Source organism: Cydia splendana, chromosome 5 (genome assembly GCF_910591565.1).
Source record: "Cydia splendana chromosome 5, ilCydSple1.2, whole genome shotgun sequence".
Classification (NCBI taxonomy): Eukaryota; Metazoa; Arthropoda; class Insecta; order Lepidoptera; family Tortricidae; genus Cydia; species Cydia splendana.
Window position 1 is genome coordinate 10,507,375 of NC_085964.1, and position 18,379 is coordinate 10,525,753.

The window sequence follows — 18,379 nt, forward strand, 5'->3', positions numbered from 1 at the left end:
TTAGGTGCAAGTTTAATGTGCTTAGCTGCAAAGAGCTAAGAAAATATTGTGGTCGTAATAACCTAGTTAAAAATGTTAACATTCTATGTTAACATTTTCATTTTATATGCAATAATTACGAGGGACTTCCCTCTTAATCTCTGCATTCCGTCGAACTGATAAAACCAACAACTGTCAACTATCTACTTTCCACGATATTAACCGGTAATAAATAGGATAATGAAAGAAGGAGTGACGAGATTGAGATTAATATTAATTTATTTAAGTGTAAAATAAATACTGCGCGCAACATTATTCATTACAATACTAATTTGGCAAATACCACATTCAAATAGACTTCGTTCATCAGTTCATCACTCGATGGGTTGACTTGCTCATCAAACTAGTAAAATTCACACCATTTCATATATTCGAACATTTTAGTACCTCGAGTATCATAACCGTTCAATATTTCATTAAAATTCATACACACACAGTCACACATTCTCAACATTATTCGTTGAAACGATAAAATATTCGATGGTAAAATTAATACGTACGGCATGCGTCTCTAAGTCGCAACACACTTGAGTATAGTTGCCCAAGAATTTGCATCACTTTCTTCTGTATCGAAACTTAATGTCCTCCGTATTGCCATGTATTGCAGACAGGTCTGGCGACTTGGACGACGACAAAAACCGTCGAACAACGATTTACGTAGCATATATCTTAGCTTACATCGGTGCCTTAAAACCAGCACGTTTAGTACCAGTCACACAATATATTAAAGTACTTATTTCTAAATATAATACTTATCATGAGAGCAATACGTAGCAGCAAAGATGAGATTCTTAACTTCCATTTTCGCCTGCCGTACTTTGCGTTGTGGTATAATCTTGCTCCTTGCCGTAATCTATAGGTTCTTCGTGACCCGAGTAATTGCCCATCGCAACTTGCGATATTGTGTCCACGATGCTTCCCGTACTCGAGTACGAGTGGCTCGGTGCCGGCGCTGACAAGTCTTCCGACTTTGACAGTTTCAGCGGCTGACTGTAATCTAAATAATCGGGCATTGTAGTTTTCTTTGTCAGTTCCAGCATTTGGTTCAAAAATGACTCTCCGCCCACCCTAGAAGGCAAGCTAAAATCTGTTGCCTGCTGCTCGATATTGTCTGCTTTCGATGTTTCTGCTTTTGAAGACGTCGCAGTCTCAGTCAAGTTCATAGGATCCAGCGGGGTGTCTGATTTTCCCTTCCCAATACTACCAAAATCTGGTGGCAAGTAGTCTTTGTTTCCTTTAAGTAAATCATGAGGAGACTTCATGAGTGGACTCTGGTCTAAACCTACTCTAGTACTGATAGGGCTGCTGCTCGAGAGTGGCTTCATGAGGGATTCCTGCATTTTCATCAAAGATGGCGATAAGAACATGTTGTTAGCGGCTAATGTAGATTTGGACATCGGATCGGGTATTCCTAGTATTCCAGCACTAGAATATTTACTAGCCGAGAACAAGGCATTCGCTATGTCTGCCGAACTCATCATGAGATTTGAAGCGATACTGGCGGGTATGGGAGTCGCGGAAGTGGTACTGGTCGAGGTGCTGGTAGATGTTTTATCGTAGCTGCCAATGCTGCTGGTTAAGTTGTGTAAAGAAGCCGCATAAGAGGGCGGGTCTGGAAGTTTCCCACCAGTCAGACTCGCCGCTAAACTCGACGACATTCCAGGCGTGAGCCCTGTTAGCATACTGTTTGCGGCGGCAAGACTTTCCAAACTGCCCGCCCCCAAAGGCATTGGCATGTTAGATGTCCCCAAGCCTAATGCCATACTTGTTAACATATCCAAGCCAGTTGGATAACTTGATGGTAATGATGGAGTACTTGACTTAGACGATTTAGATGAAGTCGGCATAAGGGGAATGTTCAACGGAGGCGTTTCAAATTTATGAGGAGATGCCGATCCGAGACCTGAAGACACGTTAATCGGGGGTACTCCGGCAGGCCTGCTGACCATTTGCTGCAATGTGCTAACAGAGGGAAAGTTCGGTATAGATGTGGCTTGACTTGGTTTTGATACGGGAATAGGCTGAGGTACTGCCAATAGAGCATCTAAGTCGATTTTGTCATCATGTTCAGAGGAGCACCCTAGTTCGTCACGTATAAAGTGCCACAATAGACCATCACTTTGCTCACGCGGGAATTTAGGCATCAAGGTACTCTTTAATTTGTCTAGATATGTAATATCTGGTTTGAAGTTATCCTTGAAGTTAACGGATGTCTCATCGGGATATGTGAAGTAATACTTAATGCTGTTTTTGATCTGTTCCATGGCATGTGGAGTCAAGTGCGTATCGTGGATCATGTTGTACTGTAGCAATAGGGGCCGCGGGTATTCCGTGGGGCGCTGTTCCGGCGGTGGTATCACCCAGAAGCAGGTTAAGGAAGATTCCAAGACAGGGCTTTCTGGGTTATAAGGGGCTGAAACAAAATTACAAGTCATTAGACAAACCACAAAGGTTAACCAAAAATCTTAACTATTCAATGTCAATTAAAATAAAAACCTGGCTAAGAGCGAATAGAGCTATGCTAAAACTAGGGTTACGTAGCCACTATAATCATTTAAATCAAGCAGTCATCTGTATTCATATTACTAGCTAAACTAGCCTCAACCGACGTTGTCCGCGTATAAGTCGTTATACTCGTTAGGTTAGGTTCAGTTTAGTATTTATACAGGTGTATAAACAATACAACCAAAGTATAGGTTACAGAAATACGAGTATTTACCATGGTATAATAATATACTCCGCCTGGTAGTCCATTCCCGTCTTTTCTAGGTCACCTAACTGACACGGGCCTACGTCATCATGCGACAGCGCTATATGATAATATGCGATAGCGCTATATATAGCGGCCATGTTGTTGTCTGGGAATGGAAGACCATGTTTTATTAGACTATGAGTATTTACTAATTACAACTACCTGTACATTTTTTCGGTACCTAGCTATATGATACCTGCTTACTCTTTTATATTTATATATGAAATAACTCTTTCCATACAGTATAAATAGCCTCCTAAGGCCCAGCCATACAAATTCAAAACCCAAAATTTGCCAATGAAATTTGAACCTATAGTGCAGGGAACAGGGTTAGTTTTTATTTGTTTGAAAATTTAACGAAACAAAAGAAATGTAACTGATCCAACTGAATATGGTTTAAATTTCATCGAACTGATGAAATACTAAAGGTACAAATAAACTTCTCAAAACTTACAACAGATGACTCCAATGCACGGTATGTACGAAATTTCCGACGGTCCTCTCATCTTTATTTGATATTCCAACTGATTATCGCAGTCTCGTAGACTGGGCATGGCCGGATTCGTCGGGTGTGAATGATACCATCCAAGGAGAGTGAGACCAAGCTTCTCAATTTCCATCTGGATCTCTAGCTCTACCAGTACTCGCGGCCTGGGGTCGCTTTTGCTTATTAAGCAAGGAAATGTATGAGTTATCATCACATCTGGAAGAATATGTAAAGTGTCATTCCATGGAACTTGCTAACTATGTAAACAAACCGCCATATAGAAATTGTCTCTGAATGATTAATTTACTAGTGACTTTTGTTGACATAATTAGCAAGCTCCATAGAATGACACTTTATCTCAAAATAGGTTAATTTAAATAGTATTTCAAACATACTTAACAAAACACGAAAAATCTGATATAGACCTTTTTTGTACAGGCCCACAGGGTATGCAAGTTATTTTTTTTTGTTTAAAATTTCAATTCAGCCCTAATTCAGCCATACTTTTTTATACCACTTGTAAAGAAATTTATAATTGTAAAAGTTAATTTATTTAAATAACACGATTTTTATTTGTATAAAACAAGTCACTAGTAGCATGCTCAATATTAAACAATATTTTGAATTTGTGTAATCTAAGTTTTAAAGTGATATTTTAAAAAATAGATACATTATTTTTTACTTACTATGATTGTTAAGGTCCCAAGTTCCAGCGAGGTATCCATAAACTTCTTGTTTCTTCAAGTGACAATGTATATCAAGTATAAGACAAGCGTTAGAACTTACTGATACTAAAAATGGCTGCACTTTCCCCACAGATGAGAATGAGACTGCCTCTATGAGCATATTTGCATCACTGGAAACAAACATTTTTTTTTATTTGGATGTATGGTACCTGTATAATGTTGCAATGGGTAACAAGTACTACTGTTGACTTCAAGAAACTTTAGGAAAGCATTGTTCTATCTTTTAATTTACCTAAATGCATTTATGTATCTTGTAAATCTTTGTCCTTCAGTACACCTCACCTGTATAAAATAAGGTATTTTTCGAGCAAGTGTGATGAAAACATTTTTACAGTTAAGTGTCATAATAATTCTACTTTTTAAATCAGTGTAATGCCAATGACATAGTAAATATGAAAAGGTTTTACAGTGGGTAAAAATATATATATATAGATTAAAAAACAAACCGGGCAAGTGCGAGTCGGACTCGCGCACGAAGGCTTCCGTACCATAATGCAAAAAACGGCAAAAAAAAAACGGTCACCCATCCAAGTACTGACCACGCCCGACGTTGCTTAACTTCGGTCAAAAATCACGTTTGTTGTATGGGAGCCCCACTTAAATCTTTATTTTATTCTGTTTTTAGTATTTGTTGTTATAGTGGCAACAGAAATACATCATCTGTGAAAATTTCAACTGTCACGGTTTGTGATATACAGCCTGGTGACAGACGGACGGACGGACGGACGGACAGACGGACGGACAGCTGAGTCTTAGTAATAGGGTCCCGTTTTACCCTTTGGGTACGGAACCCTAAAAACTTTACATAGGCGATAACTTACTGCTGCATCATCCTATTAGGTACTGTGTTGTGTTTCATCACAACCCTTTGTGGTGGTGGTTCTGGAGGATTTTCCACCTCCATTTCAGTTTCCTCTGCAAATAGAGTTCAATATTGAACATTTGTTCTACTACAAATAGAAATAACACACACAAACATCATGTTTTCAGAGTCAACGCCCAAATAAATGTGGCTTCCATCTTATATATCTTCAGATATAATTAAATCAAATAGATAAAATGCCATATACTTAGTACAGATCCAACTTTGATACAATTTGCCATAAAGAAAGGTTAGGCCTCAAGGACGGATACATGTTACATATAGTTCAGTTTTTGAAGTCCCCTAGACTAGAGGAAGGAAGGGCAAATAACAAAACATATACAGTATGAACAAGGCTGCCGAAACGGCTAAAAAAATGAATAAGAACATACCATCAGTATGCATGTTTTCTCTTTGAAGTTGTTTCTTCCTCAAATAAGTGGCTTTAATTGTATCCAGTTTCTTGCCTCTATACTTGACAGATGCCCAGCCACAACCAGACCTTTTGTCGGGGTTTATGATTCTTTTGCAATGTATTGCCCAAGCGGACGGAGAGCAAAATATAGTTTCAGTCTCATGAGATTTAATCTTTCCATCGGATTGTAAATCACCTACAAATTTTTGTCCCTGTAAGGAAAATTTAAATAAATTGTTATCAGAAGTTATCCATAAACATAAAAACAAAAAATTTTTTTTATTTATTTTATGTACTATTCACAGAAAATTATGCACATTGTATGTGAAGAAAATATTAACAGCAAATTGCTTTCTTGCTGGCTGCAGGACAGCTTACTTTGAACAAAGTAAGTTGTTTTATTATACCAGATTGGTATAGGATACCAGATACCAGATTGGCTGCTACTCCTTTTCAGCCACTTTGCACATTTGAATAATAACAGTGTAAGTCCTATCTTGTCAGATTTGGTATTGTTTCATAGCCAGATCTTTACCACATAATTTTATAGTTCATTCTCAAAAAAAATTGTCTCCGAAAGCTACACCATACAAACAGCAACACTCCTAACTGTACATCGGTGGACCTTATTACAAAAGGCATAAGGTCCATCTATGTACAGTTCACAGTTTGGACGATAGTACACATGCATAATTTAACAAAACATACTCGGGTGGAATGATTTTCAAATGGAGCAAGCTGTAAAATAATTATACTAACCAAATATTCTATTGTCATTGCAGCATTGCCTGGTTCCAACATTTTTTCTTCCAATAACATTTGCAGAGTCACACCTCGACCAGGTGTAGACTTGTTACCTGGTTGTGTTTCAGATTCCTAAAAAAATAAGCCAAAAATGAGTAAGGAATTGATGACAAATATTTTCATTGTAAGTTCTCTTATATGAAACTAGAGACTTGCCTCATCTGTAAACTCTTCGCCACTTCCAATTTCTTCTTTCTCTTCCTCTAAACTGTCTTTCTCGGTAGGTTTCTCCGCTTTAACATCATCAGGAACACTTTTGACTGCAGTCTCTGGTACTGTATTACTGGCATAAGAGTTTGTGCCAGACATCAAAGCAGCAGCTAAATGCGAAGTTTGTAGATCCATGGCGTTCTAGTATATTGATAAATTTAAAAAAAATATTTATTGGCTGGATAAAAACATCGCAGCGCTTTAAAGTACAAAACCGGTGTAAAGCTTGTTTAATAACTTTGGTGTTGGTATTTTCTTCTGTTTTGAAATTTGTATACCTGTTGAATGTATCAACAAAATTATCCAAGGAAATCACCAAGCACCTAGTAATTGCATTAACAACACTTTTCTGGTATTGTATCGTAATTTGTAATGTAACCAAACCAATTTAACCAATCCAATCAATCAAACGTCAAACAAGATGGGCCGGATTTTCGAAGAACATTTTTGTAGAAAACAAAACGCTTTTGCATAGACAAACTTGACATTTTTTATAATACAATATCCGGTGCTTGTTACGGGCTCTATAGACCTTGTGACGAATCAAGTCGCGGTCCGGTACGCCCGTCTGTTACAATTTTTATGATTTATTCAACTATACTTGGTCAAGCAGATCTAGTCTGTAGAAAAAGGCGGCAAATTTGAAAAATGTAGGCGCGAAGGGATATCGTCTCATAGAAAATTTAAATTTCGCGCCTTTTTCTACTGACAAGATCTGCTTGACCAAGTATACTTAATGTAGTTGTTTATTAATTTTTCATTTACAATTTTTTTTAATATTTTATACCCTAAGTTTGCCCTAAATTAAATACATTTGCATTGAATGCTCATATTTCCATGAGCTACATTGAACTCATTAGAAAAAAAATGCGTTGACATTTTTTGCATCATTTTGACATCCAACTTCTATTTCATTCATAATTCATTCTTTAAAATAATGTAAATTGCCTTTGAATGACATGATTGTTTATTTATTTATTGATTCTAAACGATTGTAATTTAAAATGCTGTTACAAATGCACCGCTGTGAACCATTTTTCAACTAATTTGTCCCGTGTATTTCCGTATAGGTGGCCAATAAAATATACGCAGTGTCGACAAATTTCACGTATCATTGAAGATGATCCGGTCTAATCGTCTTAATTAATTATACAATTCAGTTTGTGTGTAACCTTGCCTACGCAAGATCAGCCATGGCTGTAGTTAAAACACCAGTTCTTAAAGTAATATTATGTGGCGAATACGGTGTTGGGAAGAGTTCTATATTTCGACGATTTATCAATGACACCTTTGTTCCTAACGCAGACAGGAGAGCTACTTTGGGACTCGATCATTTTGAAAAAAATTATCAGGTTGGAGACAAAGAAATCAAGGTCAGTCCTAATTATACAATGTTATTTATTATAATTCAAATCTTTTATTAATACATACACCAAATATATTTTTTTGCTACACCTGCATTAACAAATTCTGTAACAGTTACAGTTATGGGATACTGGAGGCATGGAGAGAATAGCATCTGTTACGTCCAGCTACTATAAATTTGCGGAAGCTGCCATCTTAGTGTTCTCCCTGGACAATTCTTCATCATTCCATGTACTGAGTCAGCACTTGCTGGATATTGTGACATATGCTGAAAACGCCAAAATATTTTTGTGTGGAAACAAATCTGATCTTGAAGGAACATCTCCACAGGTTACTGATGCGGACATAGAAACATTCTGGTATGTTGATTAGCAAACATTATAATGATTATGGCACATGATTGAAAATAAAATGTCTTAAAGATTTCTTGCTTTTATATCCCAAGTACTGATTACCACAATTAGTCCAACCAATATTATGTAATTTTAGTAGAAAAGTATCAGTAAGCAAACTTTCATTTTAGTACCGTTAGTACCATTGACCCAGTTATGCGTTTTGTAATAAGGTCCACCTATGTACAGTTAGGAGTGTTGCTGTTTGTACCTAAAGTATTTATTTATTTAAACTTTATTGCACAAAATATATACAACAAATGGCAATTTAATGCCAAATGGCATTCTCTACCAGTCAAATAAACAGAACTTAATTTGAATATATAACCAGAGCTTAAATGTGCCATTCTCAACCAAAAGGGTACTTATTGTTGCTTGTCAATAAGGTGCTATTTCCATAAAGATTGCATTTGAAATCAATCTTATCGACAACCGATAATGTGATACCTATTACATAGTATAAAAAGTCACAAATAAGTTTTTAGTGCATGTAAATATTTCTGAATAAAATAACTGAATGTTACAGAAAATCTTTCCTTTTTTCAGTGAACAATGTCACAATCTCATAAACACCACATACAAGACATCATGTAAGAATGGAAAAGGCATTGAAGAAATGTTTTCTGACATTGCTTTACAATTGGTGGAATCAAACAGATCGAGGATTGAGTTGCAGACCTTAGATCATGATAGCTTTAAGATATCAAACCCCGAACCACCTGAAGATCCCAGCTGCAGTTGCTGAAGCTATTAAACTTAAGCATTTACTTACCACTTAAGTAATTATTCCCTGTTGTTTTCAAATCTACAAAATCACCTTAATTACTTTTGCTTTGTGAATTGACAGTGTAATTTATGTGTGTTTGTATCCTGTATAATATTTAGGTTCATTATGATGATTATTATTTAAAATATACATATGATTAGGGTTGCCTACTGAAATTGGGCATGGCTATGCATTTTATAAATATTGGTATTAGTACCTTTAGTAAAATAAGCTGCCTTTGCCAAGGAATAATTATAGGTATCTAGTTATTTGCTCTAAATGTTCATATTTATGTCAGATATAGAGGTGACATTGTCTATAAACTTTGGTATTTTGTAACTTACCACTGATTATTATTATTTTTGATGTCTTGTAGGTTTTATAAAAGAAGCTTTAATTTTATGTTCATGAAGTGTTCCGTGTGTGAAGTGAAGTGAAGTGACCGAAAACTAACTAAGTTTTGTTTATTTTAAAGGAAGAATTTTTACAACGACAGTTGGTGCAAGTGCCCCCATGGGCCAACTGCGCCTATTTGAAGTTCCACCGTGAACGCATTCTGATCCTTATGTACGCCATATCTATTTTGTATACTTGGTGTGAGATTATGATGAAGCATGACTATACAGTGAATTACCATGTACGGACAGAAAAGAATATTGTTGTAGGGGGCTGTCCATAAATTACGTCACCGATTTTTGACCCCCCCCCCCCCCCCCCCTAAAGTCATCCAAAAATCATGCTTCGAATGACCCCGTTTCCTCCTACGTCATGCTACCATCATCCGATGTCCAGACCCCCCGCCGCTAATTTGAAATGACGTAATTTATGAATAATAATAACGTAATTTAATTATGATGTCTTGAACTTAAATCATATAGTTCTTTAGTTTGTTCACTCATATACTTATATTAAGATGGTAACAAGCATTTATTATGCAGAACTCGCCTTGTGTCCATACCACTCATGCCAGTGACCACTCTTATTATCAACTTTCAAATTATTAGGTATACCTATTTATGATTTATATATAAAGCGTAAGGGGCATAGCTTTTCAAAGTTCTAGATATTTTGTTATGTTAATGGTGCTAAATACCTAAAAATTTTTGTGTAATCGTTACTTACATGCTGTTTGTAAACATATGCCCTCAATGTTTGTAATGTGTGTGTTGTAATGTCTAATTAAGTCTGAATCTGACGTAAGGGGTAACATTAATTTTATTTTTTTATGCAGTATTGTATAATTATTATCAACACGATAATTTTATTGGCTAACATTGTAAAAAATAAAAAAATGCTAACTTTAAAACCCAACTTTTTTACAATTGCCGCCAATTTGAAATAAACCCAAAAAACAGAATCGACAGAAAATCGATAATTATTCGATAATCAACCTACACACAAAATTTCACATGAATTGGTTGGAAAAAAAAAACCACTTTAGAGCAGAATATCCGGACAGACATACGAAAGAATTTTGGCCACGTTAATACCAGTTAATACAAAGACCTTCGCTACGCTCGGTCAATAATAATTGCCGTATATACATGGTAGATTTTTAAATAGGGCTCAGTGCCCTATTTAAAAAGCAGCACAAGATCTGTTAGCTGCCCTCAGATGTCCCATTTAAAAAAAATCACTCTGTACACCCAAGGGTTTTATAAAATTACCAGAAGGAAAACGTGCTGAGCGAGAGGTCGAAAGGAGATCTCTGTTCCTTTCTAAATATTGCCTACAGGAAAAAAATATAGACGTTTATGACAGTAATCCCAATTGACCGATTTGATCAGAAATAAAATTGGCGTCAATGACCAATTTTCATGAATCTAGTATATATAGATCCTTATAGATCATAGTCAAACAAATCTGCTTGACCACAGATTAATAAATAGTTACTACGTAACAGATACTTCATTCCCAAATAAAAGCAAAAATACCTACGCTATAATAGCCTACAGAACCTTAATAATAATACCTGCTGCTCAGGACAAGAAGAAATGTACCATAATTACGCGCACAGAGTCGAGACTGTGTTGCCCGCCGTGCGAGTCACGTGCCAACGCGTCCTCGTAAGAATGCGCTAGGGTTGTAGCTACCCTACCTATGATGATTATTGTAATAAAAGGAATGTTGCGAATCAAATATGTTTTAGTTTTAATATAATGATTTATAATTTTTTCCCTTCTCGGAATTCTCTGTTATTAAAATTTTATAGTTGAAAATATCCTAAATCGCGTAAATAATTTTAATAAATATTCAGGAGCAAGGCAACGGTTTTTAAAAGTTGTAATACGGTGCTACCGGTCGATTAATTATTACGTCGTCAAAATTATTTAAAAATACTTTTTCTAACCCTTGAATATAATTATTAAACGTTTCAGGTGGGACCTTTAGCCCGCCATAAAAAGATGAATCTTTATTATAGGCTTTTTCCTTTGTTTTTTTTTTACTTTTTCACCCATCTACTGCAAAATAATTACGTGGTTTCGGCATTTCGAAGCATAAGCGCGGGAAACGCGCGGTGCAATGCGGTGCGAGCGCTGAGGCGGGCGTTCGGCGGCCCTCTGTCGGTTGTATCGTCGACGATACGCCGAGCGGTAGGCATATAGCGCGTGGCCTTGAGCGTGTGACGGAGGCCTGGCTTGACCAAGTATAACTGGATCAGGCATGAGGGGTGGGAGGAAATGACCGAACGGGATAGTCTTATGTATCTTTCAGTAGGAGTAGCAGCGAAAACGCTATAGGCTACTTTCCTACTTATCGGGCGATCAATGGGGTTGGCCGGTGGAAGTTTTTAGCAGATGGCGCCATCATAGCTTGCCCCGTCAATCCCTAGAATTGAGAATTGTGTCAAATTTTTGTTTTTTTAATACCCTGGATGCCAGCTCTTTAAGCCAAATCTCATAGAAAAAGGGGCAAGCTATGATGGCGCCATCTAGGCAAACCTTTGACAGTTGCCAACCCCATTGTCCCGTCTGGACTCCGAAATGGGGTTGGCCGGTGGAAGTTTTTAGCAGATGGCGCCATCATAGCTTGCCCTGTCAATCCCTATTGTGTAAAATTTTTGTTTTTTTAATACACTGGATGCCAGCCCTTTAAGCCAAATCTCATAGAAAAAGGGGCAAGCTATGATGGCGCCATCTATGCAAACCTTTGACAGTTGCCAACCCCATTCACAAATTGCGGGCATCTTTCTCTGTCACTCTAATTACGCCTTAATTGGAGTAAGAGAGAAAGATGCCCTAAATGTGTGCCTCCAGTGCCTACTGTCAATGTCATTCTGATCTGTCAGTGTCACTGCCAAGAGTGCCAAGTGAATCAGTGAATTTAGATGCTTTGGAGCTTGGATATTTATATTATTCTCTTTGAATTTACCTATTATAAGTGAAAACATGTAAAATATATAGCATTTAAAGCAATATTTCTTGGTAAATTGTATACGTTTCTCGAGTAAACCACAACATGGTGTATTTACATTTCCCTTCTAACCTTACCGAGGAAGAACTTATGCTACAAGCGAAATATCAGAAATTAAAGAAAAAGAAAAAAGCACTTCAAGCTCTCAAGGCACCCAAACAGGAGCCAGAGAAGCCAGTTCTTCCAAAACGGCCTACTGAGGCTCGCGACGCTCGAGAAATAGCACGAAAGTTGATAAAAAGCGGAGCTATACAGGCTATCAAGAGCCCGCCACCTCAACCACAGAATGCTAGCTTCAAGAGACCACGAGCAGGTTAGAAATATTCAATAATCATTGTACACCGTCGCCCAACATACCTTGTGTACTCAATTAAAGAACCATTTTTTTCGAAATGGTTAACTATGTAAGTGCTGGTTATCATAACATTCTGTGAACATCAACTTTGTGTCTAATTTTTTATACACTTTAAAGACTAAACTTTTGAAGCTTTGTTTTGGTAAGATAAATTGCTAAGGTCTGTTAGGAGCCCAGTGTATTATACCAAGACTTTTTGACCTTACTGTTAGACTTAATTGAATGTGTAAATTGTCTCATAATATTTATTTAAAATCATGTTTCAATTGATAGGAAGAGAACGCAAGCTGAGTGGATCTACTGGGGCTGCTGGTGGGGTAGCCTCATATCAGCCATTCAGCGCATCTCAAGAACCCCCGCCTCCGGAAGAGAAGCCTACTCCCAAAGTCAAATATTTATATGATTCATTTGTCACAGCAAGAGATAAGTATGTTATTGTTTCAAAACTATTGCTTCAAATGTTTAATTTATAATTAAAAAAAATCAATATTATATTATTTAGTTTGTCTAGTGATGATACTGATGATAGTTTCAGGGATCAACCAATGTATTAATTCATTGTTGTTACTTAGTCAATTCCATTAATTCTATAGGTTTATTAGAGGAAGCTTTATAGGTATTAGGCACAACATGATTAAAACAGTTTTGAATTATTTTAATATCCAACAATACAATTAGTTAATATAAACAAGCAGTTTATTTCACAGTATACGACATGAAAGGTCATCCTGGTCATTGATGGGTGATGAGATATCTTATATCGTACACATAGACTCTATGTCTATATGTACTGTTCCGATCGTTTGTGCTTACGAATAAATCTATTCTATTCTATTCTATGAAAAGTATTAAATACAGTATTTGGTATTCTGCTGATATTTAAGCCAATTGTTAATTTATAATTTTTAATATAATTATTCAAGGGAAGAAAAAGGCCCACGCAATCCACCTGGAAGTGAAACCCCAGGAAGTGCAAGTGCTGCTCCTGCTGCAAAGAGTTGCACACTGCAAGTGGCAGGCACTCGGATTACAGAGGAAGTTATTCGGCGACGCCTTGCCAGCTATGAGCCGTTCACTTATACTCAAGAAGCTGATGAAGACAAGTATGTTTCTGACTTTTAATCTTTTAAAAACTAGTGACTCTGAACTCTAGAGTAGGCCTTGCATGTCAGGTACTCATTTGCATTGAATAATGAAAAAAAAAAAACCGAATACTGAATCAATAAAATAAATCAATTTCATTATCGAACATACTCGCGAAATTTCACGAGGATTGGACAAATGCAACCTCTAGAGACTTAGATGAGAACAGCCTGACATATAAAAGCATTCTTGCCCAAGAAGAAACGGAAATGCTTTGCTCGCCCTTTGCGCTCGCTTCCTCAATAAATGTTTCTCTTATGTTACTCTAGAATTCAAATATAGCGACATTATGACGTAAAGGTTAGATTAGAGCAACTTCTATTCTAGATTAAATTAAATTCTAAATATCTATACTTTCAAGTAGGCCTAGCAACAAGAACGTTTGAATGCAAATGACATTATAAATTTGCATTGACATTGGAAATTCAACAAATGTTATTTCCAGGGTGTTCCTGACATTTGACACTGCGGACGTAGCCGCGCTCGCCCTCACGGCTCTCGACGGCAACGAGGAGGGTTGGCGAGTGACCACCACGCGGCGGCCCCCGCAGACCTCTGGCTCGTGGGCTCCGGCAGCGTCGCCGCGAAATCCCCCGCCGCCTAAAGACGCTAAACGAAATCTCCTCGTCTATGACGATATCTTTGATTAATAAACTATTTCAGAATTTTATTTTTTTACATGCTCAACCTACTTCACATATTATCTCAGCATATTACCCATCCCGTCTACCCGATATATTACATAAATAGAAATCTATGCCATATGGGCACGAGGCCGTAATCATTTGGAAATATATTGTATGATTCCCATTCTCATCTATTCAGGGCAAATTTAAACAAGTGAAATTGGTGAGAATATTACTAAGTATTAAAAAAAGTATCGAGCCTATAAATTTAATAAAAGTAACTACAGTCTGGCAAAAAAGAGTAGAAATTAAAAAGTGGTAACACTGTAGTGTCGTCTCTTTCAAATCAATATATACACTGACTTAATATTAGAAATAGACACAGAGCGGAACAAAAACGTCAACAAAATGTGGGTCAGAATGACAGTAGCGGCAAATTTGCATTGATGATAAAAACGCTTACGTAAATTTTGAGTCAAGATAAATGTTTTGTACGGAAAAGAACTTACTGTCGTAAGCATTAAGTGTCAAATTTGTAAACATTAGTACCAACACTGTTAAAACTTTAAGTCCGATGGCACTAAACGTAACTTCACCTTTGTATTTACGTCAAACAACGTCAAATGAGAATAATGAACGAATGGAGTCCCTTTGGTACATTTTAATAGGTATTACCAAAGACATATGTAACTTCGTATAAGACGAATAAAGTCTAAGGAAAAAACGTGCCTCGGAATTGAAGCAAAAGTCATTCTCGAATAGATGGCGCACACACCTTTAGCCTATCCTCGGCTAGATGGCGTGACGACACCGTTTCATATTTAACAATTTTAACACATATATCAGTGAATGAACATGGATCAAAATGATATAAAAATAATAAAATCATTTATCCATATATATACATGTTTTGATAACTTTATACGTTTTCATTTTGAGTTTTAGTCGTGTGTCGATAGATGGCAGTAAATTTACAGTGACTACAAAATTTACAATGACAGGACCCCTCTATACTATCTATTCTTTTTGGTATTACTGTACAGAAAACCCAAAGTAATAAATGAATCAATTTAATTTGATCGGGAGTTCAAATAAAATTAATTCATGGTAACAACCCGTTTAAGTTACATAAAACAAATTTATTTTTAATAAGTAAGTATATATAGGTACGTCTTTAAATACTATTTTCCTTGAAATAAATTCAACTTATTAAATAACTGTGTATTTTAGATCTACATAATAATCTTCGCACTTTCGTTCTTTGCAATATAGTGCACGGGGATATTCAGGTCGCTACTGGTACTGATTGGTTATGGTCTTTATCAAGAAAATCCTGTGGTTGTCACTGTGTTCAGACAGGTTTAACATTTACAGTTAGTCGATGTAAGCCCTTATTGGTCGTGTATATGTCGGAAACAGGGAAATGCGCCGAACACACAAGTGCCGTTTTGCCTTATTTAAAACTGCATCACCCCTATCTCTTGCTATAATAGCAGTACACTCAGCACGTCGCATAGGTTTTCTTGGAAATCTTGAATTTAAACATAATATTATATCTTACGAATTCCATATAAAAATAAAAAAAGTATTGACCTCACATCGACTCATTAGATTTTTGTTCCTTCACATCCCTTCTTTGGTACTAACAAAATAATTTATACAAAACCATGAAATTACCACCAGATTACATAAATTATGTAATGCTATCCAAAGAACTAACCGAAAGAAATACATTCCAAGCTTTTTCCTTATTTTATCATTGTTATTTTTGCATATTTTGACGACCATTTTACGACATTGTTGACAACTTCACATTTGAGCGGTCCATACAAGACTAAACGAAAAAGTAACGCGTGATCTGTTTTAACGTTACTTTTGCGGGGCCATTTTTTGCGGCTGATTGGGTATCCAATGAATATATATAAAAGAACGGGACGACACTACAGTGCTGCCACTTTTTAATTTCTACTATTTTTTTGCCAGGCTGTAAGATTAATAAAATATTTAGAATGTATATATACCATAACCAGGGGTGCGAAACTCCTGACTTCGGCCAAACTCGGCTCAGGTGGCCGATTTTTGAATTTCGATCGCTCGATTTCGTCACTCGAAAATCGGTGCAAAACGGCGAAATGCTATTTTTTGAAATACGAGCTATCGAAATTTGGAATCTATTGGTATTTACCACTCGATTTCAATTCTATTAGTAGAATTTGAATGCCTAGTAGTGGAGATATTATTTAATGAAATACACGAAATCGAGTGGTCGAAATTCAAAATCGGTCCCCTGCATTGCTCCCAAAGAGAATATAATACTTGACTTCCTTTTGCGTGCACGACCACAGATAAGATAATCACTTGAATTTTGACGGTATACACCCACTTGCCAGAATTTCATTTGCCATAATTTCATTTGCCATAATAGTCAACAGCCATTATATTGTTTCCCATAATATACATATGCAATACTTATTGTTTACTATATTAGTCACGTGCCAGAAACATTGTTTCCCATAAAATCAATTTCAATAATATCATTTGTCATCATCATTGTAAGCCATAATTATCACTAGCCATAATATAATTTGCCATTCAAATTGCTTCCCAGAAAGTAGGTTAGGTTAGGTTAGAACTGTGACCTCCTACAAAATAAAACAGCTACCAGAAAGTAGGTTAGGTTAGGTTAGAACTGCGAACAAGCGAGCGAGCGAAGCGAGCGAGCAAGACTTTCTGGGGCACTCCGACTCGGATAGGTTAGGTTCAGAAGTCTAAGGCGGGAGCGAAGCGAAGCGGAGCTCCCGCCTTAGACTTCGATGTTAGGTCTTTTTTTTGCGCGCCTTGCTCCGGCTCTTTTTACAAAATAAAACGGCTACCAGAAAGTAGGTTAGGTTAGGTTAGAACTGCGAACAAGCGAGCGAGCGAAGCGAGCGAGCAAGACTTTCCGGGGCACTCCGACTCGGATAGGTTAGGTTCAGAAGTCTAAGGCGGGAGCGAAGCGAAGCGGAGCTCCCGCCTTAGACTTCGATGTTAGGTCTTTTTTTTTGCGCGCCTTGCTCCGGCTCTTTTTACAAAATAAAACGGCTACCAGAAAGTAGGTTAGGTTAGGTTAGAACTGCGAACAAGCGAGCGAGCGAAGCGAGCGAGCAAGACTTTCCGGGGCACTCCGACTCGGATAGGTTAGGTTCAGAAGTCTAAGGCGGGAGCGAAGCGAAGCGGAGCTCCCGCCTTAGACTTCGATGTTAGGTCTTTTTTTTTGCGCGCCTTGCTCCGGCTCTTTTTACAAAATAAAACGGCTACCAGAAAGTAGGTTAGGTTAGGTTAGAACTGCGAACAAGCGACATGCAATGCTTTTTAAGTCATTTTTCAAGCTTGCGACAATAACCCTGTTGGCATCGGGTTCATGATTATGATTAGTATTACTTTTCACAAGCGTATGATTTTCAGTATTTTCGGAACACAACGTTATTGCTCGCGCATTGCAATTTAACTCCTTGCGTAATTCGCAGACCCAGTAAAACTTCGACTTCACTTTTTTGTTTTTCTCGTACGAATAACACCACATGTTTAATAATTACAAGTTTATAAATATTTTTAGAGCGCCTACAGGAATATAGTGAGTAAATGCATTGTTTGCATGCATGGATTCGGGGAAAAACCATATTTAGTATGGCGTTTAAATATTCTATTAAATAATATTATTACAATTAATAATATGGACAACAACACGTATGGCACTCGTACGTTCTGGAATCGAATAATCGGGTAAACAAAGAGTATGTCACATAATTTTTATGGTAAACAAACAATTCGGGCAAATGAAATTCGGGCAAGTAAAATTCGGGCATATGAGTATTATTTTATATAATTTTCGGACAAACAATAGACAACCAATTTTGACAACCCTAAATAGCCGAAAGGGATAGTGCCATATATTAGAAAGGGATAGCATGATTCGACCCCGAACCGCTGTCAAACTTCAGTTTTGTAGGAAGTTTCTTTTCTG

General features: G+C 36.9%; 3 protein-coding genes across 4 annotated transcripts in view; 2 read left to right on the plus strand and 1 right to left on the minus strand.

The window, feature by feature from the left end:
* Window positions 1-232: 232 nt before the first annotated feature.
* Window positions 233-18,379, minus strand: part of LOC134790660 (MPN domain-containing protein CG4751) — a 211,404-nt gene continuing 193,257 nt past the window's right edge. The window contains exons 1-7 of one of the 2 annotated variants that reach the window (XM_063761536.1): window positions 6,262-6,671; window positions 6,061-6,177; window positions 5,279-5,513; window positions 4,846-4,939; window positions 3,965-4,134; window positions 3,246-3,494; window positions 233-2,452 (exon numbers count right to left, since the gene is read on the minus strand). In XM_063761536.1, coding sequence (XP_063617606.1) covers window positions 831-2,452; window positions 3,246-3,494; window positions 3,965-4,134; window positions 4,846-4,939; window positions 5,279-5,513; window positions 6,061-6,177; window positions 6,262-6,450 — 2,676 coding nt within the window. In that variant the 5' untranslated portion in view covers window positions 6,451-6,671 and the 3' untranslated portion in view covers window positions 233-830. Of the gene's footprint in view, window positions 2,453-3,245; window positions 3,495-3,964; window positions 4,135-4,845; window positions 4,940-5,278; window positions 5,514-6,060; window positions 6,178-6,261; window positions 6,672-18,379 lie in introns of those variants that run through there. The other variant, XM_063761537.1, reaches the window with a different exon arrangement.
* On the plus strand, window positions 7,275-8,964 carry LOC134790625 (ras-related protein Rab-30). The gene is made up of 3 exons (XM_063761484.1): window positions 7,275-7,688; window positions 7,795-8,039; window positions 8,619-8,964. The coding sequence occupies exons 1-3, from the start codon at window positions 7,509-7,511 to the stop codon at window positions 8,815-8,817; spliced, it is 624 nt and encodes a 207-aa protein (XP_063617554.1). The 5' UTR covers window positions 7,275-7,508; the 3' UTR covers window positions 8,818-8,964.
* LOC134791109 (negative elongation factor E) lies at window positions 12,212-14,418 on the plus strand. The gene is made up of 4 exons (XM_063762137.1): window positions 12,212-12,565; window positions 12,881-13,034; window positions 13,531-13,710; window positions 14,196-14,418. Exons 1-4 carry the CDS (start codon window positions 12,298-12,300, stop codon window positions 14,398-14,400), a joined length of 807 nt encoding a protein of 268 aa, XP_063618207.1. The 5' UTR covers window positions 12,212-12,297; the 3' UTR covers window positions 14,401-14,418.